The sequence below is a fragment of the Podospora bellae-mahoneyi genome, chromosome 2, assembly GCF_035222275.1.
Source record: "Podospora bellae-mahoneyi strain CBS 112042 chromosome 2, whole genome shotgun sequence".
Lineage (NCBI taxonomy): Eukaryota > Fungi > Ascomycota > Sordariomycetes > Sordariales > Podosporaceae > Podospora > Podospora bellae-mahoneyi.
The window spans coordinates 1,000,731-1,022,223 of NC_085881.1; the positions used below are offsets into that span (position 1 = coordinate 1,000,731).

The following is a 21,493-nucleotide window of genomic DNA, read 5'->3' on the forward strand; positions in this document are numbered from 1 at the left end:
CTCAGACCTCGATCCTCGAAACCCTACAAGGATGGCCTGGGTATCGTATCCATGTTTTGATCTAATGGTAACCTTGCTGCGATCTTCGAGAGCTTCCAAGGTCTCACACTCAGCCTTGCATAACACAACACCAGACAACAAAAGCGTGACGTAGAATGAATAATAATGCCCCCCAACCATCCAAAAACATCTCTCTCAGTTTTATTCCCCGCATTACAGTGTGTAAAATATCCCCATCCATACAATGATATCTCTCTCCTTTCTTATGACTTATCACCACCCCCCCCCATCCCATATATGTAATCTTTCAGCTTTGCTCCATGCCCATATCTTTCTACAGAATATATATCAATACAATCAAGCTTCCCCGCACATTTCCCCCAAGTCATCCATCTCAGCAAAAAATCGATATCAACCTCCCTATTATGTACAAAGAACACCCAATCATGACAAACCCCTCTCCTGCTCACAAGATTACCGCCCCCTGGCACTCAACCCCGAAAACGCATCCGGGCTATGCCGGCCATTAGTCCACTCCAACCCAACAGCCATCATGCTCTCCCTGCTGACATTGTGCAGCTTTGTCTCTTGCTGAGGAGCAGCAGCGGCTGCTGCTGGCGCTGTCGCACCGGCCATGTTCATCGCAAACGGGTTCTTGCTGCCCGTCGCCGCGGGACTAACGGGCGTGGACACTGCCTGCTGTTGCTGGGGCTGCTGAGACGGTGGGTAAAGCGAGTTGGGTGTTTGGACTGGTGTGGTCTGTGCTATGTCCTGAGGAGCTCCATATGGGTTTGCCGATACCTGGGGCTGTTGGCCGTAGAGAGCCAGGATGGAGGCCTTGTCTGGTCTTTGCTGTTGCACGGGCATTTGTTGCTGATATGGAAGTTGCTGCTGCTGCTGTTGTGGTTGGTGCTGGGCGAAGTAACCGGTCACTTGGGGCGAGAGACCCATCTGCTGTGGTACTTGTTGTTGGGGTGCTTGCAACACGGGTGAGAGCTGTCCGTACTGCTGCTGCTGCTGCTGCTGCTGTGGTTGCTGCAGAGCGTTGGGTTGTTGAGAGAAGAAGGGATTCGACTGCTGCAGTTGCTGTTGAGGCTGGGTCGCGTAGAAATTTTGCTGCGTCTGTTCGGGAATCTGACTGAGCATTGGTGACTGGAGACGGGTTGGTGACTTGGTAAAGGGGTTGTTTCCGTAGTTCCCGTTGAAACCAGTAGTATTGACAGACAATGGCTGCTGTTGAGGCTGCTGGTTCTGGAAAAAGGGATTGTATCCGGTTGACTGGGGTTGCAGAGGTTGCGGCTGGGGATATGTTTGGCTACCATACACTCCCACCTGGCCATAAGGCTGCTCCCCAGGCGATACCATACCAGTAAAAGGACCCCCAAGTGGAGCCGTCATCGGTTGCTGTTGATAGATCGCTTGGGTCTGCTGTACCTGTTGCTGCTGCTGTTGAGGAAGTAGACCGCCTGTATGATTCGGGAATAATGGCTGCTGAGGAGGAGCTAGTGATAAGTTCTGGAAAGCCAAATCGAAAGCTGATGGTGCTGGTTGAGCCTGCTGGGGAGCACCGAAAGGATTCGTCGATAGATACGGATTTTTGTTCTGCAAAGTCCCTGTTGATTGCGAAGACAAAGGCTGTGGTGGCGGCGGCGTCTCGAGCATGTCGAACGGGTTTGTACTTGCTGGACTGATCGGACGTGCCGAAGTTGGTGTTCCTGTCGTCAAATTCCTGCTCAATGGCATCGATGACGTCCGTACTGGCTGCAACAGGCCTCCGGGTGCTCTTCCACTGCCCTCTCCTAACCGTACCAAGGCCTCAATCGCTTTCTCCAAGTTTCCACCCACGCCCTTCAAAACCATCGCATTCCTACTTTCATCCGTGAAACCCATATCCCGGAGTTTGGTCAACTTTTGCTCCGTTTCCTCCACCTTGTCCGGTTCAGCCGAAAAGCTTACGCCAAACACAGCAGACCCCTTGTTTCGAAGTGGAGGGTGAGATCGGTCATCACGAGGACTAGTCGGTTCGCGGCCTGGACTCGACTTCTTCTTAGAGCCCAGTGGAAATATCGACGAGGCAGAACGGAGGCCAAATCTGCTTGGGGTCTTTGGTGGGAGCGGAGGAGGGGTATCGTCACTGTTGCCGGTGTGGTGCTTCTTGGCCGCGGCCAAGGTCCGATTCATGTACTTTGAGCGGATATATCGCTCCATAACGCTGTCGGCCTCTTCGACGTCGACGGGGATGGAAGGCTTCTTGTTGTCGGGGTTGTAGATCTTGTTCGAAACAACATTGCCGACCTTCTTCATGTTCTACACAGGAATATTAGCCTCGGCGCGGAGGGGCGGGGGCACTGGGGGGGGGCAATTATCGTGGCCTGGCCTTACATCGACTTGTTCGTTGGTCCAACTGTCCATGCTTAGCGACTTGACCTTGGACACGTGTGTCCCCATCTTTCGGTGCAGGGTAGCGCACCGCATGCACAAAAAGATGCCCAACTGCCCCATGATTGTCAGTTACAGTGCCATCGTCGCGGGTGAGATTACTGAAAGTCGCGTGGGGGAGGCGGGCGAGCCCGATTCGGTCCTAACATACACTCCATGATGCCCAAGCTATAGCGGAAGCGCGTGTGGTCAGTCCAAGGTACTACACAGATCATCAGAGGGAAAAAGGAGGCCAATTTACATGGATTTCGGGCTGAACAATCGGCGCAAAAGTTGTTGCCGGGAACGGTCTGAACAAGCTCTTGCAAGACTTTCTCATTGCGCGCCGCCTGGCGCTTGCTCATGGCTCCCGACATGTCGTCGCGTGGCCGATGCGCGTTGGAGTTGGTTTTGACAGGATGGTGGCTTCACGCCGAGAAAGTTTAAAGAAAACAAGAACCAAAGTCAGGTAGGCGTGGTAAACTTTGGGTGTCCTTTGTGTGTGTCTGTGTGTGGTCGGGCGGAACTTGGAGGTCGGGAGAAGACTTGGACCGCAAAAGAAAGTCCAACCACAGCGCGCGCGCAACGACCTCTCTGCCCAGCCTGGCCCGTGGTGCTCCAACAGGGGTGTTCGCCGTAGGGGAAGATCACTGTGCCTAAACCGAGATCAATGACAATAAACCCGAAGCTCCTTTCTTGTGTTCACTACTTATTGGCCGCCTTACGGGGACCACACCCGACCTTCCCACGGAATATCTACACAATCCTTCCGGGCAACAAAATTGTCATTTGCTTTTCCTCTTCTCCTGAAGGCGGCAGAAGTCCAACCGCGCTAGCGCTTGACGACAACGAGGGGTTACCAAACGGGGGGCTCCCGCGCTCGGATGCCCGGGGGATGGTGTCGCACAACCCTGGAATGGAGGTGTGCCACCCACGCGAAGCCAAGAGGAAATTTTGTAGGTTATCTGCATGGGTTCTTTTTACCTGTTCATCAAAGGGGAAGATCGCGTGCGTTTTTGCAAGCGTTCCGTGGTGTTGGGTCGGGTGGGAAACACTGGGTAACCGGCACTGTTGCCCAGAAGCCCGGTTATTCCTCTCAGCACCCAGCCCCGCTAGGGCCCTCGAGCTCAGGGGGCCTGGACCAGCCCCTTTTTTCGAGAAGGGTGTCATTGCATATCGAGAATTTGGCCGAAAGTGACGGCACGGTTTGGTAGTGGTCATGTCTTAAACCTTTGAAGACATCAGGTTTTGGTAGCAACAGACCAAGTCCAGAGCTGAGTTTTCGATATTCCACTAAACTCATCGTGCTCTCTAATCTGTATTTTCAAAGTCTTCCTCGTGCGGGATAAGACCATCCAGCCCTTTGAAGAAAAGACCAAAACAAACAACGCCCAGATCGCGAACCACAACTCCAAAACGCCCCCTATTCCCCTCCCACCACCCAACCATCACCTCCTCAAAACCTCCCCAATACCCCCTCAACCCCCTCCATCTCCTCATCCCCACCCACATCATCCCCCCGCCTCTTCAACCCAACCACTCGTCCCCCGACCCTCACAAGCAACATCCTCATCCTCTCCAACTCCTGTTCCACCTCCCCATTCCTCCCCACCAAATTCTCCTGCACACACTCCCCCGCCCCCTCAAAAGGCTCCAACAGCTTCCTCAACCCCCTCAACCTCCTCACCCGCCCCTCAACCTCCTTCCTCTCCCCCTCCAACCTCTTTAATATCCCAACCAGCTCCTCATACCTCCGCCTCTCCTCCTCGTCCTCCCCATCATCACCCCCCCATCTATCCGCCAACCTCTCAATCACCCCCCCCTCCGCTATTAATTATCAGCACCCACTCCTTTTCCTCATCATCTTGTTTTTGTATAGGTACGTACCTAAATCCTCCCCCTCCCTCACCCCTTCCCCCCCCCCCCATCCCCTCCAACTCCAGACTTTCGTAAGAAGACGAGATATAAAGCACCTCAATCTGCTCAGCAACATGCCTCGTCGCCTGTGGCGCATACACCCGTTTGCAGTGCTGCAGCACCCTGTTATTCAGCTTCGCCATCACGTCATTCACAGCCTTGTCCGGTAACTCCTCGTTTGTCGTCAGCCAGGCGCGGGACGGATGCAACGGGTTCGACAACGCGCGCGTTTGAGCACTCAAAAAGTTGGTTTTGAGGGATATGATTGTTGGTGGGGCGGTGTGTGACATCTTGTCCGCTACCTACGACGGAAAAATAAAACCAGAGAAGAAGAGTAGATGTGACTCGGGGGTGATTTTGTCGGTGAGTTGTAAGTTGGAAGTTGAGCAAGTCGTGTAAGTTGACTGTTGTGAGTGAAAAGGCGACCAATGAGATGAATGGATGGCTGGGTTGTTGTTGTTTGATCAGAATGAAGGGTTAGGGTTGAACTCGGGCTTCACAAACCATGAACTTCATGACATCTTAGACTTCACAACATCACCACACTGCGAAGCAGATTGGCCAAACCAACGCTCTCTATTATTACCAGTAAACTGCCAAAGCATGCAGCTTTGATCGTATGGTATAATCGCTTCATTGCCACGGACATACACCGGAGCAAGACGTATGACTCTGATCAGAGCCTTCCCAAATGCAAACCTCACATGCTTCATCCCTCTTACCGGCCCATAGAACCCCAAAATTTGACGCTCCCTCTTCGTCTCCTCTCAAGTCTCCCTATCCACAGAATATCTGCCAGCATCCCCAAAAGTCCACATCAACATGTCGGCAATATCACCCGCCAACCTTCTCATCTCTTGGTCCAATCCTCCATGTTGAGGCAGGTCAGGGTTCCCAAACAGCTCGATCCACTGGGGCACCATAACATTCACTCGAGCCTTTCTCTCGTCCATACTGGGTTCCCCATGTATTCTGCAGGCCATGGTAATAAAGTCGGAGATGGTTGGTGGATAGACACGCGACCTCCTCACTAGATCCGTAATCTTGTTCTCGCAAGCCTGTGCCCGCTCTAACAAGCTGGGTACCTCGTCCATAGAGTCCTTGAGAAGTTTGATGACCTGAACACGCTGAGCCTGAGCTTCGATGTGTTCCTTGTAGGCACTGTGGTGCTGGTTAGCTTCTGTGATCATTGCTTATCGAAGAGGGGTGGAGACGCACTGTTGGCAGCAAGAGACTGTATAGCCAAAAATAATGACTGGGATGGCCCAGTATGTTTGCAGTAGTGTACAGCTCACGAACTATTTGCTATGTTAGCGGTGTATCTTGAAGTGGCCAGGAAGTTAGTGGAAACATTCACCGTCAGAAGGAACAGTAGGATGCCGTTGTACAGGAAACGACGGTTGAACTGGTTGCATGCCGCGACATAAACGGACCAAGTCGTAGCCAAATCACCAAGTCCAATTCTGGGCCTCACCCGTGGCCCTCCCTCAAGCTTGCTTCTGAGTTCCCGCAAAGTGTTGCCCCACTTGTGCGCCTGTTTACGGAGTTGGATGGCGCTCCTCAGGTGCTGGACAAGCCTAGTCCTTGAGATCAAGTCGAACTCGATTTGGAGGTCCTCTGCGTCGTGGTCGAAGTTGCCCTCGCATCGGCTGGACACGCTAAGCGCATGTATAATATCGTCGCAAAGAACAAAGATGCTGATGACGTCGTCGTGGCCCGGCCGATAGAAGATGTCGTGGAGGGATGCCAGATCAGCGTGCCAACAGGACAGCTCATTCTCGACAATACGTGGCACGTCTTCCAACTTGGTCACGTCTTCCAACTTGGTCACGTCTTCCAACTTGGGTCCGTGTTCCAACTTGGGCCCGTGTTCCAACTTGGGCCCGTCTTCCAACTTGGGGAATGGCATGGTTCGTCTTCGAGTAAAAAGGAAGCTGATGGATTCAAGAAATGTCCGCAGCAGAATCATGATGTCGACTGTTTCTCGGTTAGATTGGGGAGAAAGTGAGAGATGATAAGAAGTAAGTGTATCAGTAAGTGTATCAGTAAGTGTTGGAAGTGAAGAAAAGAAAGAAATAAGTGATCCAGGAAAGAAAACCGCCTGATATACTTGGAAAAAACCAAGTGTTCAAATTTTACGTTGGTGGGCAAAAACGTCATGTTGCCCAGTGGCGCTTTCAACCTTTCCATGCAAAATACGGTTGTGCCAAATGACAACCTCTGGGGAAGGCATGATAGCCATGGAGGAAGGCATGCCTGATGACCTGGGAGCACCATGGATGACAGGAAGGCATCGTCGGCGACCGCCCAATGTCCTAGGCTGCACCCTATTAATAAAGGGGTCAGTCATGCTTGACCAAAGTCAACAAGTAGATCAGACACTGGACAAGGGGCATCCAATTGCTGCGAGATGGAAGTGTCCATGAGTCCATGACAGTTCGCCCGTTGGAGGAGGGGCCACCGAACGTCAAGCTTCGGCAAATCATCGGACCCGACCGCTGATTGCAGCTTTGGTTGCAGGGAGAGCACCCGAGTGCGCCAAGCACTGCCGCCACAGCAAGCAGACCTAAGCAAATTGAGCGTCATCATTCAAGTGGTGCTCTGGCGAAAAAAGCTTGGGAAAGAGAAGCTCCCGTCGATATCCGTCTCCCCGCCCGCCATTGCGACGGCAAAAGGACGATAACACAACCAAACATGTGCACGGCTGCCTCGGTCTAGTTTTCCTTTTCCATCTCCCAACATGCGGTCGCAGTTGACTCGCAATGCCCACCGTCGACTGCTGGCCGGCGGCCCTGGCGCCCCTCCATGTCCCGCTTCTGTGCTCTCGAGCTATCACGCCCGTGCTCGATGTCTCGCTGCCTCGACACCTTCGTTGACACTCACGACACCACCTCGAAGAACTTTCTTTGGCGTGTTTAAGAAGCCTGCCCGCGAACTCAAAGCTCCCGACGTCCCGCCCGGCTATGAAACCTTGCTCCAGTTCAGGGCCCTCGAGGTCGAAGATGCTCGCCCACCCGAAAGAGAAGGCTTGGTCACCGGCTTCAAGGAGTTTTTCAATCATATGAGGAAGCGCGGAGGAGCAGCAAAAATAGGCCGCCGTATCAGTGTTCCTGGGTCCATAAACTCGACCCAGGCCTTTCTAGCCGTGCGGCTGTTGCGCCATCTTTTATCCACCGAAGGCGGAGGAGACTCTTTTACGTTTGCAGATCTCAAGCTCATACTCGAGATTGCTGTGCAGCCGCCGAGAGGAAAAGCGGATAACCACCTCGAGTTGGTGAGGTTGGTGTATGGAGAAACGAAGCGGAGGATAGACCATATGCGGACCATCGGGCTGAGCGAGGAGGAGATCACGCAGGCGATTGGCATCTCGGACAGAGATCAAAGCACGTTCTTTGCCTATTTCATTACCGCCCTTACGAGGTTCGGGGCATCGCAGGAGGCTGTGGAGAGGATGAACGACTACCAGGAGAACCTCCCAAAGCCGTCGCGGGTAGGGGCCTATACTGATGATAACTTTAAGGCTATTCAGAAAGCAAACGGGATGTGGATACGGGTCCTGCGAGGGCTTGCTAACGAAGGTTTGGAAGATGAACTGATTCGATCATTCAGCAAACTGGTCAAGGAAAACGGCGTCAAGTACTCGGCTGGCGTTCACGAGATCTTGACGACATTCTACGCCGAGCGCAACAGAGTTGAAGAAACAAAGAAATGGTTTAGCAAGCCACTGTTTGCTGGGAGCATCCACCCTGAAACATACATGGCGGTGGTACGATTTGCGCTACGAAACAACGAGCAAGAGTGGCTGGAATCGGTCATGGAAGGTGTAGTCAACTCCAAGCCAACAAAGCAGGTCTGGGACGTTGTATTTCAATGGGCCGTCTTGGCCAAGGGGAAGGGCGTGGAAGATATCAAGGACATGTTCAAGGTTATGGGATCACAAAAGACTGAAGACCCCAGCAGGAAGCTCGAACCAGATGGCGACACAATCAACTCTCTTATCAGCGCCGCTGCCGAGATCAACAACCCCTACCTGGCGGAAAGGTTTGCCATGCTTGGAATAGAGCTCCGAATACCACCAACAATCCAGACGATGCTTATACAGCTAGATTACCGACTAGACGCTGGTGACATGAGCGGCGCAGCGGAGGTGTATGGCAAGCTTCAGAAAGTCGTCCAAGGCGACGAGGACGTTCCGGTGGTCAACAAGTATCTCCGCACCCTTTGCGCCTCTTCACAGCCACCGCTGGAGAGGATTATCAGCGTCACTGCCGACCTGGAGCACCGACATATCACGCTCGAACCGAAAACTACCAGATCCCTCTGCAGTGTCTTTTTGCGGTTTGACCAACAGTTTGAAGTCATCGATACCCTCTCACTTCACACGGTATCTTACTCTCTCGAAGAGCGCGCCATAGTCCGCCAGGCGATGATGGACTACATCACCGACCACAAAATCAGCACGGCCCGCGTCTGGGACTGCTACCAATTACTGAAACAGTTCTTCCCGGAAACCTCGATCGAGGAGCGCGTCCGGCTCATGGACTCGTTCTTTGACCGCAAGAGACCAGATATGGCGTGTTACATCTTTGGACACATGCGCGGACACGGGAACCCAGCCCAGAGACCAAACTCGGACATTTACGTCAAGTGCTTTGAGGGTATCGGGCGGTTCCCAGATGGGGAGTCGCTGAGGATGGTGCACAACATGCTCAAGATGGACACGACGGTGGAGATGAACACCAAGCTGTACAATGGGCTGATGCTGGCTTACGCGGCGTGCGGGGACCCGATTGATGCGTTGGGTTTCTGGAGGGATATCACGAATAGCAGGGAGGGGCCGAGCTATAACTCGTTGGCGATTGTGATGTGGGCTTGCGAGCTGGCGCCGAGGGGGGAGGAGACGGCGAGGGAGATTTGGAAGAAGATGGTGAGGATGGATTTGGAGATTCCAAAGGTGGTGTTTGATGGGTATTTGGGGGCGTTAGCGGCGAGCGGGAAGGCGCAGGAGGAGGTGAAGAAGTTGATTGGGGAGATGGAGAGGGGGTTGGGGTTGGGGTATGGGGTTGGGGTAGAGACGTAGGTTTTTTTTTCTGTCCTCTATGATGGTGAAGTGATTTATACTGACTAATTTTAGGCTGGGGGTAACATTCAATGCCATCCCGACAATGGAAGGGAAGAACGCGTTTGCTGATTGGGCAAAGGTGGAACACCCCGAGGTATGGGCTGAGCTGGAGAAGACGGGGAGGAGGGAGACGATGGATGGGCCAAAGTACAATATTGAGAGGAGGTTTGAAGCTTGAAGAATGTGGGTGGATTATTTAAACGATATGAACTAAAAGTCATTTCGGGGTATTTTGGTGGCCAGGGGGTGGTGGTTGGGGTTTGAAATGCAAAAAAATGTGTGTGTGTGTGTGTGTATAGAAAAGCGAATTGTATTTCAAACTGTTGTAACTTTTGTACATATACAGATATATGAAACCACTTGGAAAGGTTGGGGTGTGGGATTTACGCAATCCAGGTTGAGATGGTTATTGTGCTGTTACAAGTTCTTCACTCGACGCTGTCCGGTTTACCTCAGGGGTGGTTGATGACAAAATGTAGCCCATTGTATTGATACAGTTCATTTGAATAATATACACCGACACCGTCTTCCTGTTTCTCTCATGTTGCAATTTTACTAGAAATTCATGGCAGTGTTGATCCTCCCCCTCATCTTCATGACTTCGGGGTGTCTGTGGACGGATGGGTGGATGCCGAGACCGATGGCCCTCCTGATGGCCTTGGCCATCTTGCGCTGGTTGACGGGACGGAGGCCGGTGTCCTTGGAGTGCATGATTCTGCCCAAGGGGGTCATGAATTCGGAGATCATGGAGAAGTTCTGTTTTGTCTGTGTTAGCAACTGAACTCATTTTCTTTCAGCTACTCTGCCCTCCTTTTCTCTCTGCCACAACCTCCCTCATCCTCCCCTCCTGCCTGCCCCTGATATACAACCCACTTTCATCTTTGAGCAAGGAAACCGGACTGCAAGACCTACCCTGTAATTATCCAGCGGGTTCACCCCCAACATGTCAATCACATCCCTCTTTGGGCTCTTGACGACCTTCCACTTTTTGGCCTCGGCCGGGCTCAGGTCGTGGGGGGCGTAGACGTCGCCTTCGCGCCAGCGGCGGGGGTGTTTGCGGAGGTACATGTCGGCGCGATGCTGGTGCTTGACGACATCCTCGGCGGCTTCGAAGCCGTAGTTGGTGTGGCCGGTGGGGGAGGGGGCGGAGGGTTGTTCCGGGGCGAAGAGGGAGGCGAGGATTGAGGTTGGGGAGGGGGTTGCTGTTGGGGGTTTGGTTGAAGCTGACGAGCGGGTGAGGAGGGCGGGGGAGGGGGTGGGTTGGGAGGAGTAGAATCTTGCTGGTGGCCGGAGGAGGGCTAGGGGGCGGAAGGTTTTAGTGGACATGGTTGCTGCTGGGGAGGGTGTGTGTGGGCGGCGCTGGCGGGGAGGTATCGTCAAGCGACCTTCAACGGTGCAGTTCGCGATAGTTTTTGGTGGGTTATTGATTTTGAGGCTTGGAATGCCGTAATTGGTTGGAAGTACAAAGCTTGATGTGGGGAGGTGGGTGGTTCTTGGCGTGAGACAGGGGTTGCGGCAGGCAGATGTGGGGGGGTGATAAGGCTCTCTCCAAAATTTCTGGTTTGCAGGATGCCATCAAGGTGCTGTTGTTTTGCTGGTGAATTTAATCAGTGACAAACTTGCGACAAACAACAAAAGACGAAACTATCGACTTTTTGATCGGCGACAAATCGAAGAGCAGCAAGGATGGTCAGGAAACTCAAGTTTCATGAGCAGAAGCTCTTGAAGAAGTGGGTGGTGATGGAATGATCGAGAAAGGGAGAAAGGCTAATGTGGGATGCGCAGGCATGACTTTGTCAATTACAAGCAGGATAACAAGCATCGGGATCATGATGTTTCGAGGTATGGATTCTGTACTGTGGTTTTTGATGAATTGGGGCTAATGGTTGGTAGGCGGTATATGATTCAGAAGCCGGAGGATTATGTATGTTTTGATGGCATTGAGGATCTGGCTGTTTTGTTGCATCTGGACCATTACTGACCTTTTCAAAGCACAAATACAACAAGATTTGTGGCTCTCTTCGGCAATTGGCCCACCGTCTTAGTGTAAGTTTGGTCTCCGAATGAGTGGACTCTTGAAAACCAGCATGCTAATCCTCGATAGTTGCTTCCACCAGATAACGAGGTCAGAAGAAAACACGAGACCCTTCTCCTGGACAAGCTCTATGACATGGGCATTCTTTCAGTGTGTGACCTCATTCCATGATAAAGCAAAGGCCCATACTGACTGGTGGTTCCAGACCAAGTCAAAGCTGTCTAATGTCGAGCACAAAGTCACAGTCTCAGCCCTTGCCAGACGGCGGTTACCAGTCGTTATGACCAGATTACGCATGGCCGAGACCGTTCAGGCTGCCACCAAGATGGTGGAGCAGGGCCATGTCCGTGTTGGTGTTGAGCAAATCCAAGATCCCAGCTTCCTGGTGACGAGAAGTATGGAGGACTTCGTCACCTGGACCGCTGACAGCAAGATCAAGCGGAACATCATGAAGTACCGCGACAAGCTGGATGATTATGATCTGCTCTAGAGGGTTAAGGTACGGGTAGATTTGCGAGGGGCATTTGCATTTTTGGCGTTATCATGGGCGGATGATAAACTTAGGCGTTGACAAGAGTTTGCCAGTTTGGCTTTAATTATCTCGTGAGACAATCCGATTTGATTTGATGTTTGTGCTGATTCAATGGGTTGGCCTAGGTCCCTGAAGTGTACCTTCCATGCTAAAACCAAGCCTCCTTCCCCTGATTGACCTGCCTTCGGGGCCCGTGGCAAGATTGTTCGGCGCTCTTTCCATTTATCAGATACTTTGTGGGAGTGTTTGCCACGCAAGTGTTCGATGACGGCAGACCAACATTCAATCCCCTTGCTCTACACTTCTTCCAATTCCATTCATCCTTCACCCCCGTTTAGTCTTCATTGCATCGTCTTTCGTTCATGTCCTAATTCCTATACGTTATCTTCATCTCCTCCTCCGACGTGGACAGAGGCTATTCAAACAACCAACCAACCACCAACCATTCCTACACCCTTCGCTGGTCCAGAAGCCTCGAGGCCATCGCCTCCTGTCCCTCGTTCATCAGACTCTCTCACTCAAGTTCATTCCAACTTCACCACAATGAACGCCAACCATCCGCCAGAGCTCCGCACTGGGCTGCAAATGAGCACAACCGGACCAGACGTACCTCCTAGTCCTGAGTCTTGTTGCTTCACTACCGCACCAGTTGGCTTGCCAGATTTCGGTGAGGGTGTCTCGACCGTGCCTTCATCGAGCAAGGCATACCAGGATGCTCTGCAGAACCTGTCGGCCAGCCATCCTCCCTGGCTTGACGAAGCCGCTCCTCTGTCTTACTTTACGCCCGGGCTTGTTGGGTCCCGTGAAGGCTCTCCGAGAAGCTTCCTGTCACATCCATCGGTACAAAAGCCTCTACCAGTCGTTCCGGAAACAAGACGGAAACCTGATCCAGAAGCTGGTCATTCTGGTGGTGGAATTCAAGGCAGGATATGCATCGATCCCCGAATGCATCCGACGAAGGCCCACGCGAAACTTCATCATCCAGGATTGCTGAAAGGAGCCGATTTTTGTGATGCCGGGGTTGAATGCGCTCCTATCGAGCCAATCGAGTCACCTGAAAAAGACAAACGCTTGTTTCCGTTCGGCGATTTCTTTGATGATTCTTCAGACGAAGAAGGCCCCGTCGTCGGCTACCGCTTCCGCAGACTCACCGGTGGTGACATTTGCAGAGAAAGAGTAGACGTCTCCAACCACAAACACTCTGGTCACAGCTCAGCCCTCAAAGTACGGCCTGCTCTGGGTGTCACGGCATTCAATCTTTCCGATTACGAACAACGTCAGCCGTATCATGGGGTGTCAAAGGTCCGCACACTAGCTGATATTCCCCCCATCAAACTTCTTAATCCGCCACTGGAAATACCGTTGCGGGACAGCAGCTTGGCAGACCCTGGCCAAGTTTGTGATGACCTCGCACCCGAGCAGACAGAAGCCCGTTCCGATCCATCCCGGCCCTCCAGCGAATATTCATCGCGCTCGAGTTCCCGGCATTTAGGCGATATGTTGCTCTATGGGGAAGGGCCGCCATCCCATCAACTTGCGGATTCCGCCCAGTCCATGATCTCGGACGGGACTGTATTCAGTCCATTTGAATCGGGTCAACCTGCTGTAGGAGAAATCTTTCATCAAGACCGCAGTCCTATCCTGGACGAGACAGCTGTGCTGAGCGATGCTGAACCGGCTAACGCACCTGAAGAGACGTTGTGGGCCAACGGCAGGTCATTCAGTCAGAATGAGGATCCGATACTACGTCCATTAGAGTGTGGGTTTCCCACTGTCCATCCATGCTCTTGTGTTGTGCCGAAGGTCCAGCCGTCTGCTGAAGATCTTCTGGGTGTTGGGCTTTATCCCTTGGTCGAGTCTCCAAGAACCAAGTCAAGTGCGGAGAGAAGAACAAGGACTCGTCGAGCAGAAACGGCGCCCGAGTTGGCTGCATACTAGGAATCAACTTCTGAGGTAGCCAGGGACTCGGATGTAGAGTTGTCAAATACAAGCAAGAAGGTTGGCGAGCTCCATATTCGTCATGATACTGGGCATTCTACTAACACTTCTCAGGCATCTTCTGTTGATCCTCGCCGTGCGACTACGACCACCGTTTCGTCAAACTCGGGGGATGGTCCTCGCTCAACCGGAATAACAACCCCAAGAAATTTGGACCTCAGTCGTCTGGCCTCGTTCTTCCGTGACCTCACCAAGCCGTATGAGACGTACCAGTCCAAGTTGACTGAATTACCCGCAAGGGAAAATACGGTAGAGTCTGTTGAGGGCAATCAGCCAACGTCTCCCGTCTCGGGAAGGATCAGGAACCTCACTGGTAATTCCACCGCGTCAACATCCTTGGATACGCGGTTCAAGCGCACTGTGTGTAACATGGAACAACTGCTCAACAAAGCCATGGATTTGGCAAATCAAGCTGTTGACCAAGATGACCACCAATGTCTCGATATGCTTGGAACAGTGGACCATGAAGCAGACTCTCACAACTCTCCACCAAGTGTGCACGAGAGCCTACCTAGCGTCTACGAGTCGAGTGACGATGAACAGCCGCCGCCTCCTCCTCCTCCTGTTTACAAAAGATCGATCGAGAAGGTTGCTACGCCACGTTCTTCAATCAAGCAGCCTCCTCATGTCCCCAAACATCATAGGTCAGCTCCTGGTATGCGCAGTAGGAACGTCAGAATCGAGATTCCCAAGAGGGTCACGAGCCTCAGGAAGCTCAACGCTGGTATGGTACATGTCCCACTATCAGACCTTCAACGGAGTCGATTTCAGGAGTTGTCGCCCCCAGTGAGCCCGCTCACGCACGCCCCTTCCAGACCAGACGATCACGGTCAGACAGATTCTCTATCTGAACAAGGCTGCATCTTGATGAGTAGAGGGTCCAAGAAGGTCAAGAAGTGTCGCAGTTGCCGCCGTCTTCCTTTGCTCAACCATCGCTTCAGCTTCTTGTGTGCAAAGGAAGAGGATGTTCCTCTTAAGGATACTCGTTCAAGACCTGATGCCAAGCTGCGACCCGCCGGAAAGTCAATTTCGGGAAAGATACGAAAATCAAACTCTTGGAGCTTCGATGGTGCTGCTGACCATCGTCCTGATGATTCAATGGAGGACATTCTGCTCCATGAGACGGATGGAGCTGGGCCGTCGGCCGAGAGATCATATCCGGCCAAAGATGACCACTTTGAGCAAGATGATCCTCACCCCGAGAATGGTACCGACAGCAGACGCATCAACCTTCGTGGCAAGGCACACGTCAGTCTCAGAGGCTATCAGGGCTTCAGCCTCGCTCGTGCATATCGACGCCATCCCATTGCTCGCGACTGGTCTACGGTCCGGAAACGTTTTGTGGCGACGGTTGCATGCCTGAGTACGGCTGTCATTGGTGTTCTTATCGGCATCTATGCTGGTATGGTGCCTTCGATACAGTACATGATTGCTGACCTGCAACACTACGCCATTCTCGGCAATGTTTTCTTCTACATTGGTCTCGCCATCCCCAGCTTCTTCTTCTGGCCGTTACCTCTTCTTCATGGCCGGAAGCCCTACATCCTGTCGAGTTTGGTCTTGGCTATGCCTCTCCTCTTTCCCCAGGCCATCACGGTTAGCCAGCCTCGGTCACCCTATGTCAGCACCTGGAGATGGGCTCTGTTGAGTTCTCGTGCCTTCATGGGCCTTACCCTGGGCTTTGCTAGCATGAACTTTCACTCCGTATTGACTGATCTGTTTGGGGCTTCGTTGATGAGCGGCAACCCGCACCAAGAGATTGTTGACAAGCATGACGTGCGAAGACACGGAGGAGGTATGGGTGCTTGGTTGGGGCTCTGGACATGGTGCTACACTGGCTCTCTTGGAATTGGGTTCTTGCTTGGGGCCGTCATCATTGACAGCGCAAACCCATCATGGGGATTCTACGTCAGCATCATCCTCATCATGTTCATCCTTCTTTTGAATGTTGTCTGTCCCGAAGTCCGACGCTCCCCGTTCAGGAGATCCGTGGCTGAGGTCAGAAACGGCAACCGGGTTTCGAGAAGGGTGGCCCGGGGGGAGGTCATGATGCATCGTGTCAAGGATGGTCCTACATGGTGGGGGCAAGAGGTGTACCATGGCATCTTGTTGTCGCTGGAGATGCTTCGGCAGCCTGGCTTTCTCATCATTGCGCTCTACACGGGATGGATCTACGCCCAGGTCGTCCTCATCATTGTTCTCCTGGGTGCCTTGACGTCGAGGTCATACCAGTTGAGGTCACCGTTTGTTGGTCTCTGTGTCGCTTTCATTTCGTTCGGTGCTTTGGTGGCCATCCCGTTCCAAAAGGCAAACTTATTTTCTCGGGGTCGCCACCACCAGCAACAGTCAAATGAGGATACATTCGACAAGAAGTTCTCATGGACGTCTCACCTGCTGAGGCGGACAATTGTTTGCTTGGTGTTGCCTCTTGTGGGAGTCGCCTACACATTTGCCTCGACCGGCCCTCCAGTTCCTCTTGAAATCCCTACACTATTCGCTACGATGATTGGTTTGCTCTCGGGTCTCGCCATCTCAGAATGCAACGGCTTGATCATGGAGACATTTGACACTTCGGATCTTCACCCGGGAATGACTGGCCGGCCACGTGGTGCCTCCAACAAGTCATCCAAACGCACCAACTACTCGTCTTTTCCCCGCGTCACAGCCGGGTTTGCAGTTTGCCACACGATTGGGTTTGTCCTGGCAGCTGTGGCTACGGCAGTGGGAGGTAATCTGCAGCGAAACCTCGGTCAGCAAGCTGCAACTGGTGTCGTTGCCGGTATTCTGTTGATCCTGACGCTCCTTCTCCTCGCGGTTCTCATTCGCTTCAAAGATGTGCAAATCATTCCCGTTTCCAAGAATCTCGAGATGGAAAAGTGGGAGAAGTACCGCAGAGAGAGCATCCGCCGTCGCTCTGAAGTGTCCGCACCTGCCACACAAAACACCATGACCGACGCAGAGATGTGGCGGCCTCTTCTCATGGGCAATCCCTCGAGCCGCATGCGCCGTGTCAACATTCTTGAGCTGGGGTCCATGAGTCGGTGGACAGAGATTCGCAAGAAGAACCGTCTGATTGATGAGACGTCAGCTCATCTCAACCGTGCTGCTCTCGAGTCGGCAGCTACGGCCCTTGAGGAGACAACCACTGATCTTGTCCGTCGTGTCAGCAGCCGGAGGAACAACCGGAGCCCTCCGCCACGGAGGTTTTTCACTGGCAGCCCTGGCCCTTCGGGGGCAGCAAGAAGTGAGAGTCCCATACAGCGGGCTGGGATGACGCCAAAGGCTATGGAGCTTGATTCCTTTATTGTGGTCAGACAACCACCTGTTGCTGCTACTGCTGTTCCGGCGAGTCCATCGCCACTTCCGGGCCATTCCAAGACGAGAGGCGCCGGTGATGAGTTTATGGAGCGGGAGTGTGTCATGAGGCAGACGGTGAAGGAGGAAGAAAATGAGAATGGGAATGGGGCGCTGTTTGAGTCGAGTGATTTTTTGAGTTCGTCGGATGACCAGAAGGATGTTGTTGGGCGTGGTCGTGCGGAGATCAAGGGCAAGTTTGATGATGCGGGACATCAAGGTCATGGTCATCAGAGTCATTTTCAGGAGGAGGAGAGCGAGGGGAGGAGGAATGGGAATGAGATTCAAAGGAAGTGAAGACTGTCAGAAGGGGGTAGAGATTTTGTGATTTTATGGCTCTAGATTAGGTACCTCTATAAGTCATACTCACACTTTCACGTTTTATTTGGGAGTTGAAGAACCTATTGCCTGGCCATGAAGTGTGCTCGTCAGGTTGCTCCTTCCCTTCAGAGCTGTTGTGGCCGCTGCTGGTCCATTCATGCTCACCCAATGTGGAAAGAGGAAGGAGCGAACAAGTGGTTTATATATTAGGTCAACCATGTACTTTCCACCAGCAGCTCTGATAATCCAGCCAGGGCGCCACTAATGTGGTCAGGACAAATGGTCAGATTGGAGGAGCTGCTATAACCGGCCCCCCGGTCCCCCACTGGGAGTTTGCAACTGACAGCTCCCGAGTTCGATTCCGAAGTAAACCCACCGAGGGTTTCGTAGCCGGCCACCTTCAAGGGTTGGCCGGTGAGCTTTTGCTTTATTTTTTTGGCGATTTCTTTGCGATTTCATTTATTTATTGTGGTTTTTGTGTAGTTGCCTAGGTGAGTGGATACCTATCACATGGAATGGGACGATGAGACTTGCTTTGTGTGTATGGTGGAAAATTTGAGAAGGGGTTTGTTTACTTTGTGATGAGGGTATTTTGAGAGAAGAGCGAAGGTCTTGTGATCCCTCCATCTCTCTTTTATTGCTCTGTTTGATTGAGCAGTCCATCCATCTGCCTTTTGATCTGGTCCGTGACAGGGCTAACCTTTTGCTCTTGAACAACTTCATAGTAGGTGGTAGCCCTTTGTTTACATAGCTACTCCTAACCGTGGTCTGTGGTAAGGTTTTGTTGGTTTGGCAAACCACCACGTAAGGTTGTGGTTCAAACAACGTTTCATGTATTCATTCAGACCCTGCCGTCATCTCCAAGGATAGATAGATGGGCCATGATATCACCCTTCCTTTTCACTTGGTACGTTTCAACCCACACTGTGTAGAGCTAGTTCACCAAATGTACCTTCTAGTCACTACACGCTGAGTAAGAGAGAGGGATTCAGACGCCAGAGTTGAACAGCATGAAGCTAACATCTGCTCACACATGACAAATTGGCCATGTGTAAACAGGCAAAACGCTCATTCGTACATCTCGAGCAAGCAAGCAAGCGAGCTGGTTCAGGGAGCTAGGTATAGTACACCGCATCTTTGGTCTTGGTCTCGTCTTGGTCCTAGGTTTGGTTGGTTGTCTTTGTTCTTCCCTTCTTTCTCCATGCGGTGTGTCGTGTCTGGTATGCCATGCCATGCCTCTAGGGTCCTCATGATCGAGTCCAAACGATCGGAAGGGGTCCAACGTCCGTTCACGCCCATGTGTTGTTGCGTCTGCTGTGTCCCCCCCTTTTTCTTTCCAACCCCTGAAGTTGTCGTCAGCTTGCATTCAGCGATTTCTTTCAGGGTCCAAGTTATTTTTTTTCCCACCCTCTGGCCGGGCTGGCCTGGTTGGACTTCAGAGTTCGATCGATCTGGGATTTTAGGCAGGGTCCCTCAAATCAAGTGGGCATGTCGTCATTGACCCTTGAATTTATCAAGGACGACCCTTGGGCTTGACATTCTCATGTTGAGTGGGAGGGGAAATCCAGGAATCCCATCATCCCGCCTGGTTCCACTAGGGACTGGCTTCCCTTGACTTGGCTGATTGGGTGTTAGGGATGAGATCTGAACCTTGGTTGCTGCAAGATCAAGGTCATATCGGTCCCGTTCATGGGGACACGAGGTGCGAGAAAGGCCACGAGGAGCTTGTGCCTGTGTATCGTGTTAGGTGTGATGAGGGTGGTTGACTGGACCCTAGGTGCAGATGAGGGTGGTCAGGTACGACTCTTACACGACAGTGTCAAGGGGTTTTCAAGTCGGTCTTTTGGCTTTGAACTCGGCGATGAGAGGGGGAGGGAGGGGGGGGATCCTTGTGATGATTTACTGTTGAGAGGCATGTTGATACGTGCGATTTCAGGGTCTGAGACTTGCAAGCGGTGTCAGGGACAGGATGGGATACGACGGGGGAGCAGGCCGAGTGGTGGTGGTTGACGTTGTTGTGATAATGGAATGTGTTGCTCAGTTTGGCAGGGGTCGAAGACGAGGGCGAGGAGGGGGCCCGGGACGTGCTAGATGACGGTTGCAAACTTCCCGGAATGAAGTCGTATATAATGGGCAGGAACGGCCTCGATGCTCCTTCTCCCCAACGGATCGGACGGCTTGGTTTCTGAAAGGTAGGATTATGGAAAGAGTGATGCTTCTCCTACCGTCATTGACAGCTGAGGTTGGATTCTAAGCCGTGTATTACTCATCAGCAGAGGCTAGAAACCGGAAGTCCCTTCTTGCAGTCGATAAGGCCGCACGCGAGTATCACATTGTGACATGCATCCTGTCGTACACCTTGTGTGAGGTTGTACACACACGAGGCCACACGGTCAATCAACGGCATCTAAAAACGCCCTCGCGGGGATTCGAAAAAGTCGGATCCTTGGCCTTGTTTATGGTTGTAACACCACCATCGGAGTGTTCTAGAAGATCAGCAGCGTGGAGGTTTATTGGGTGCGGTTCGGATCTGGATATCTAATACTGCCTGAAACTGTTGTCAGATATTGCAGCGGCAAGTCAACGGCTAGGTAGTCATGCACGAATTTTCTATCAGAGCTTGTTCTACTCGATCAAGTCTATCACTGGTTGATCATACGTGCTAACCATCCATCCAGAACCTCATAACACCATGACTCCCTCGAGTAAACATCCCTCACTTGACAACAGCAGGGACCTACCTGTCAAAACTGCACCCTCCCGCGGCCCGATCTTCGCATGCCAAAGAAATAGAAACCCATGTTCACATTTCCTTGGTTTTTGTAAACTTTCCCAGTCAGTCCGGGTCTTTGGATCCGGCCTCTCGTTCCCCAGCTCACCCGCCGCGCCCGTCAGTCAAAGCCGTTGTTTTACTCTGACCCGAACCACACTGGAGTGCATATGTCTGATCCAGATCCAGGGACGCATTACCCGTCCGTTTCCCAGAGCCGATCCGGGCAATTTGTTTCAATCTCTGGGATCGAGCGGCTCTTGGGGGTGCTTTTGAGACATATTATCGATTTAGACCGCCTTTTAGACGTCAGTTGTATTTTTCTTTTTCTTGCTTTCGGGGGATGCCTCGAACTTGGACACTCACGATACATCCGACAAAGACAATACAACCATTTCGTTCACCGACATGGTAGACAGGGCAGACAAGCCAAAACACAAGAGAGGACCACAAGAGAAAAGACAGCTTCTGGACCAGAGCAGAAACACCACATTAGCCAGCAGCGGTGTGGTTGGAATCGGATCTGCTTGGCTCCCTGGAATACATGTGCATAGGGTCCAGGCAAAGCCAAACCGCCGATACGTACTCTGCAGCTGGGACCGTCTCCCAGCTTTCCTGCGAGGAGTTTCTGGAAGCCTTGTCAACCTGCAAAGGAAAGGCAACCCTTCGAGCTAACAGCGTCTTCCCTTGCGTCCCATGACACGAGCCTGCCATGCTCTCGCCAGTCGTCGGACACAAGCGAGACCCTTTCCAATATGGCAAATGCAGGTTTGTCTTCTTGCTCGCCGTCTTCCATCATGTGTCATTGCGCGCTGATTGAAACACCCTATCTGATAGCTTGTTCGTCAGGTCGAGTTTGGACGGCTGATATAGGCCAACCTAGCACACAGTGTATGCAGGCTGAGCCCATATCCAGAACTGATATGTGATATCCTTCTCCCTTGGCTCCTGTCTCTTCCTCCTTTCCCGCACCACCAACACGGGGGGGCCAACGGGCAAACAGAAACAAATCGTACGCCTTGTCAT

General features: G+C 52.4%; 7 protein-coding genes across 7 annotated transcripts; 3 read left to right on the forward strand and 4 right to left on the reverse strand.

Annotated features, from left to right (window-relative positions):
• Window positions 1–316: 316 nt before the first annotated feature.
• GTS1 lies at window positions 317–3,822 on the reverse strand. The gene is given in 5 exon segments (XM_062875909.1): window positions 317–2,307; window positions 2,383–2,493; window positions 2,591–2,607; window positions 2,681–2,924; window positions 2,936–3,822. 4 exon segments carry the CDS (start codon window positions 2,793–2,795, stop codon window positions 475–477), a joined length of 2,076 nt encoding a protein of 691 aa, XP_062734457.1. The 5' UTR covers window positions 2,796–2,924; window positions 2,936–3,822; the 3' UTR covers window positions 317–474.
• Window positions 3,823–4,226: 404 nt separating this feature from the next.
• QC761_201830 (uncharacterized protein) lies at window positions 4,227–4,625 on the reverse strand (the record flags this gene model as incomplete). Its single annotated transcript, XM_062875910.1, has 1 exon — window positions 4,227–4,625. The coding sequence occupies one exon, from the start codon at window positions 4,623–4,625 to the stop codon at window positions 4,227–4,229; it is 399 nt and encodes a 132-aa protein (XP_062734458.1).
• Window positions 4,626–4,873: 248 nt separating this feature from the next.
• On the reverse strand, window positions 4,874–6,754 carry QC761_201835 (uncharacterized protein). Its single transcript, XM_062875911.1, has 3 exons — window positions 5,693–6,754; window positions 5,554–5,633; window positions 4,874–5,496 (listed from the first exon to the last, which is right to left on the reverse strand). Exons 1-3 carry the CDS (start codon window positions 6,302–6,304, stop codon window positions 5,103–5,105), a joined length of 1,086 nt encoding a protein of 361 aa, XP_062734459.1. The 5' UTR covers window positions 6,305–6,754; the 3' UTR covers window positions 4,874–5,102.
• Window positions 6,755–6,904: 150 nt separating this feature from the next.
• On the forward strand, window positions 6,905–9,844 carry QC761_201840 (uncharacterized protein). Its single transcript, XM_062875912.1, has 2 exons — window positions 6,905–9,411; window positions 9,470–9,844. The coding sequence occupies exons 1-2, from the start codon at window positions 7,076–7,078 to the stop codon at window positions 9,633–9,635; spliced, it is 2,502 nt and encodes an 833-aa protein (XP_062734460.1). The 5' UTR covers window positions 6,905–7,075; the 3' UTR covers window positions 9,636–9,844.
• A 61-nt stretch (window positions 9,845–9,905) lies between these two features.
• On the reverse strand, window positions 9,906–10,886 carry QC761_201850 (uncharacterized protein). Its single transcript, XM_062875913.1, has 2 exons — window positions 10,370–10,886; window positions 9,906–10,213 (listed from the first exon to the last, which is right to left on the reverse strand). The coding sequence occupies exons 1-2, from the start codon at window positions 10,781–10,783 to the stop codon at window positions 10,013–10,015; spliced, it is 615 nt and encodes a 204-aa protein (XP_062734461.1). The 5' UTR covers window positions 10,784–10,886; the 3' UTR covers window positions 9,906–10,012.
• A 92-nt stretch (window positions 10,887–10,978) lies between these two features.
• imp3 (U3 small nucleolar ribonucleoprotein imp3) lies at window positions 10,979–11,982 on the forward strand (the record flags this gene model as incomplete). Its single annotated transcript, XM_062875914.1, has 6 exons — window positions 10,979–11,187; window positions 11,243–11,299; window positions 11,351–11,381; window positions 11,450–11,503; window positions 11,562–11,642; window positions 11,698–11,982. The coding sequence occupies exons 1-6, from the start codon at window positions 11,144–11,146 to the stop codon at window positions 11,980–11,982; spliced, it is 552 nt and encodes a 183-aa protein (XP_062734462.1). The 5' UTR covers window positions 10,979–11,143.
• Window positions 11,983–12,567: 585 nt separating this feature from the next.
• On the forward strand, window positions 12,568–17,911 carry QC761_201870 (uncharacterized protein; the record flags this gene model as incomplete). The annotated part of the gene is made up of 3 exons (XM_062875915.1): window positions 12,568–13,946; window positions 13,986–14,022; window positions 14,077–17,911. The coding sequence occupies 3 exons, from the start codon at window positions 12,568–12,570 to the stop codon at window positions 17,671–17,673; spliced, it is 5,013 nt and encodes a 1,670-aa protein (XP_062734463.1). The 3' UTR covers window positions 17,674–17,911.
• Between the last annotated feature and the right edge of the window lie 3,582 nt (window positions 17,912–21,493).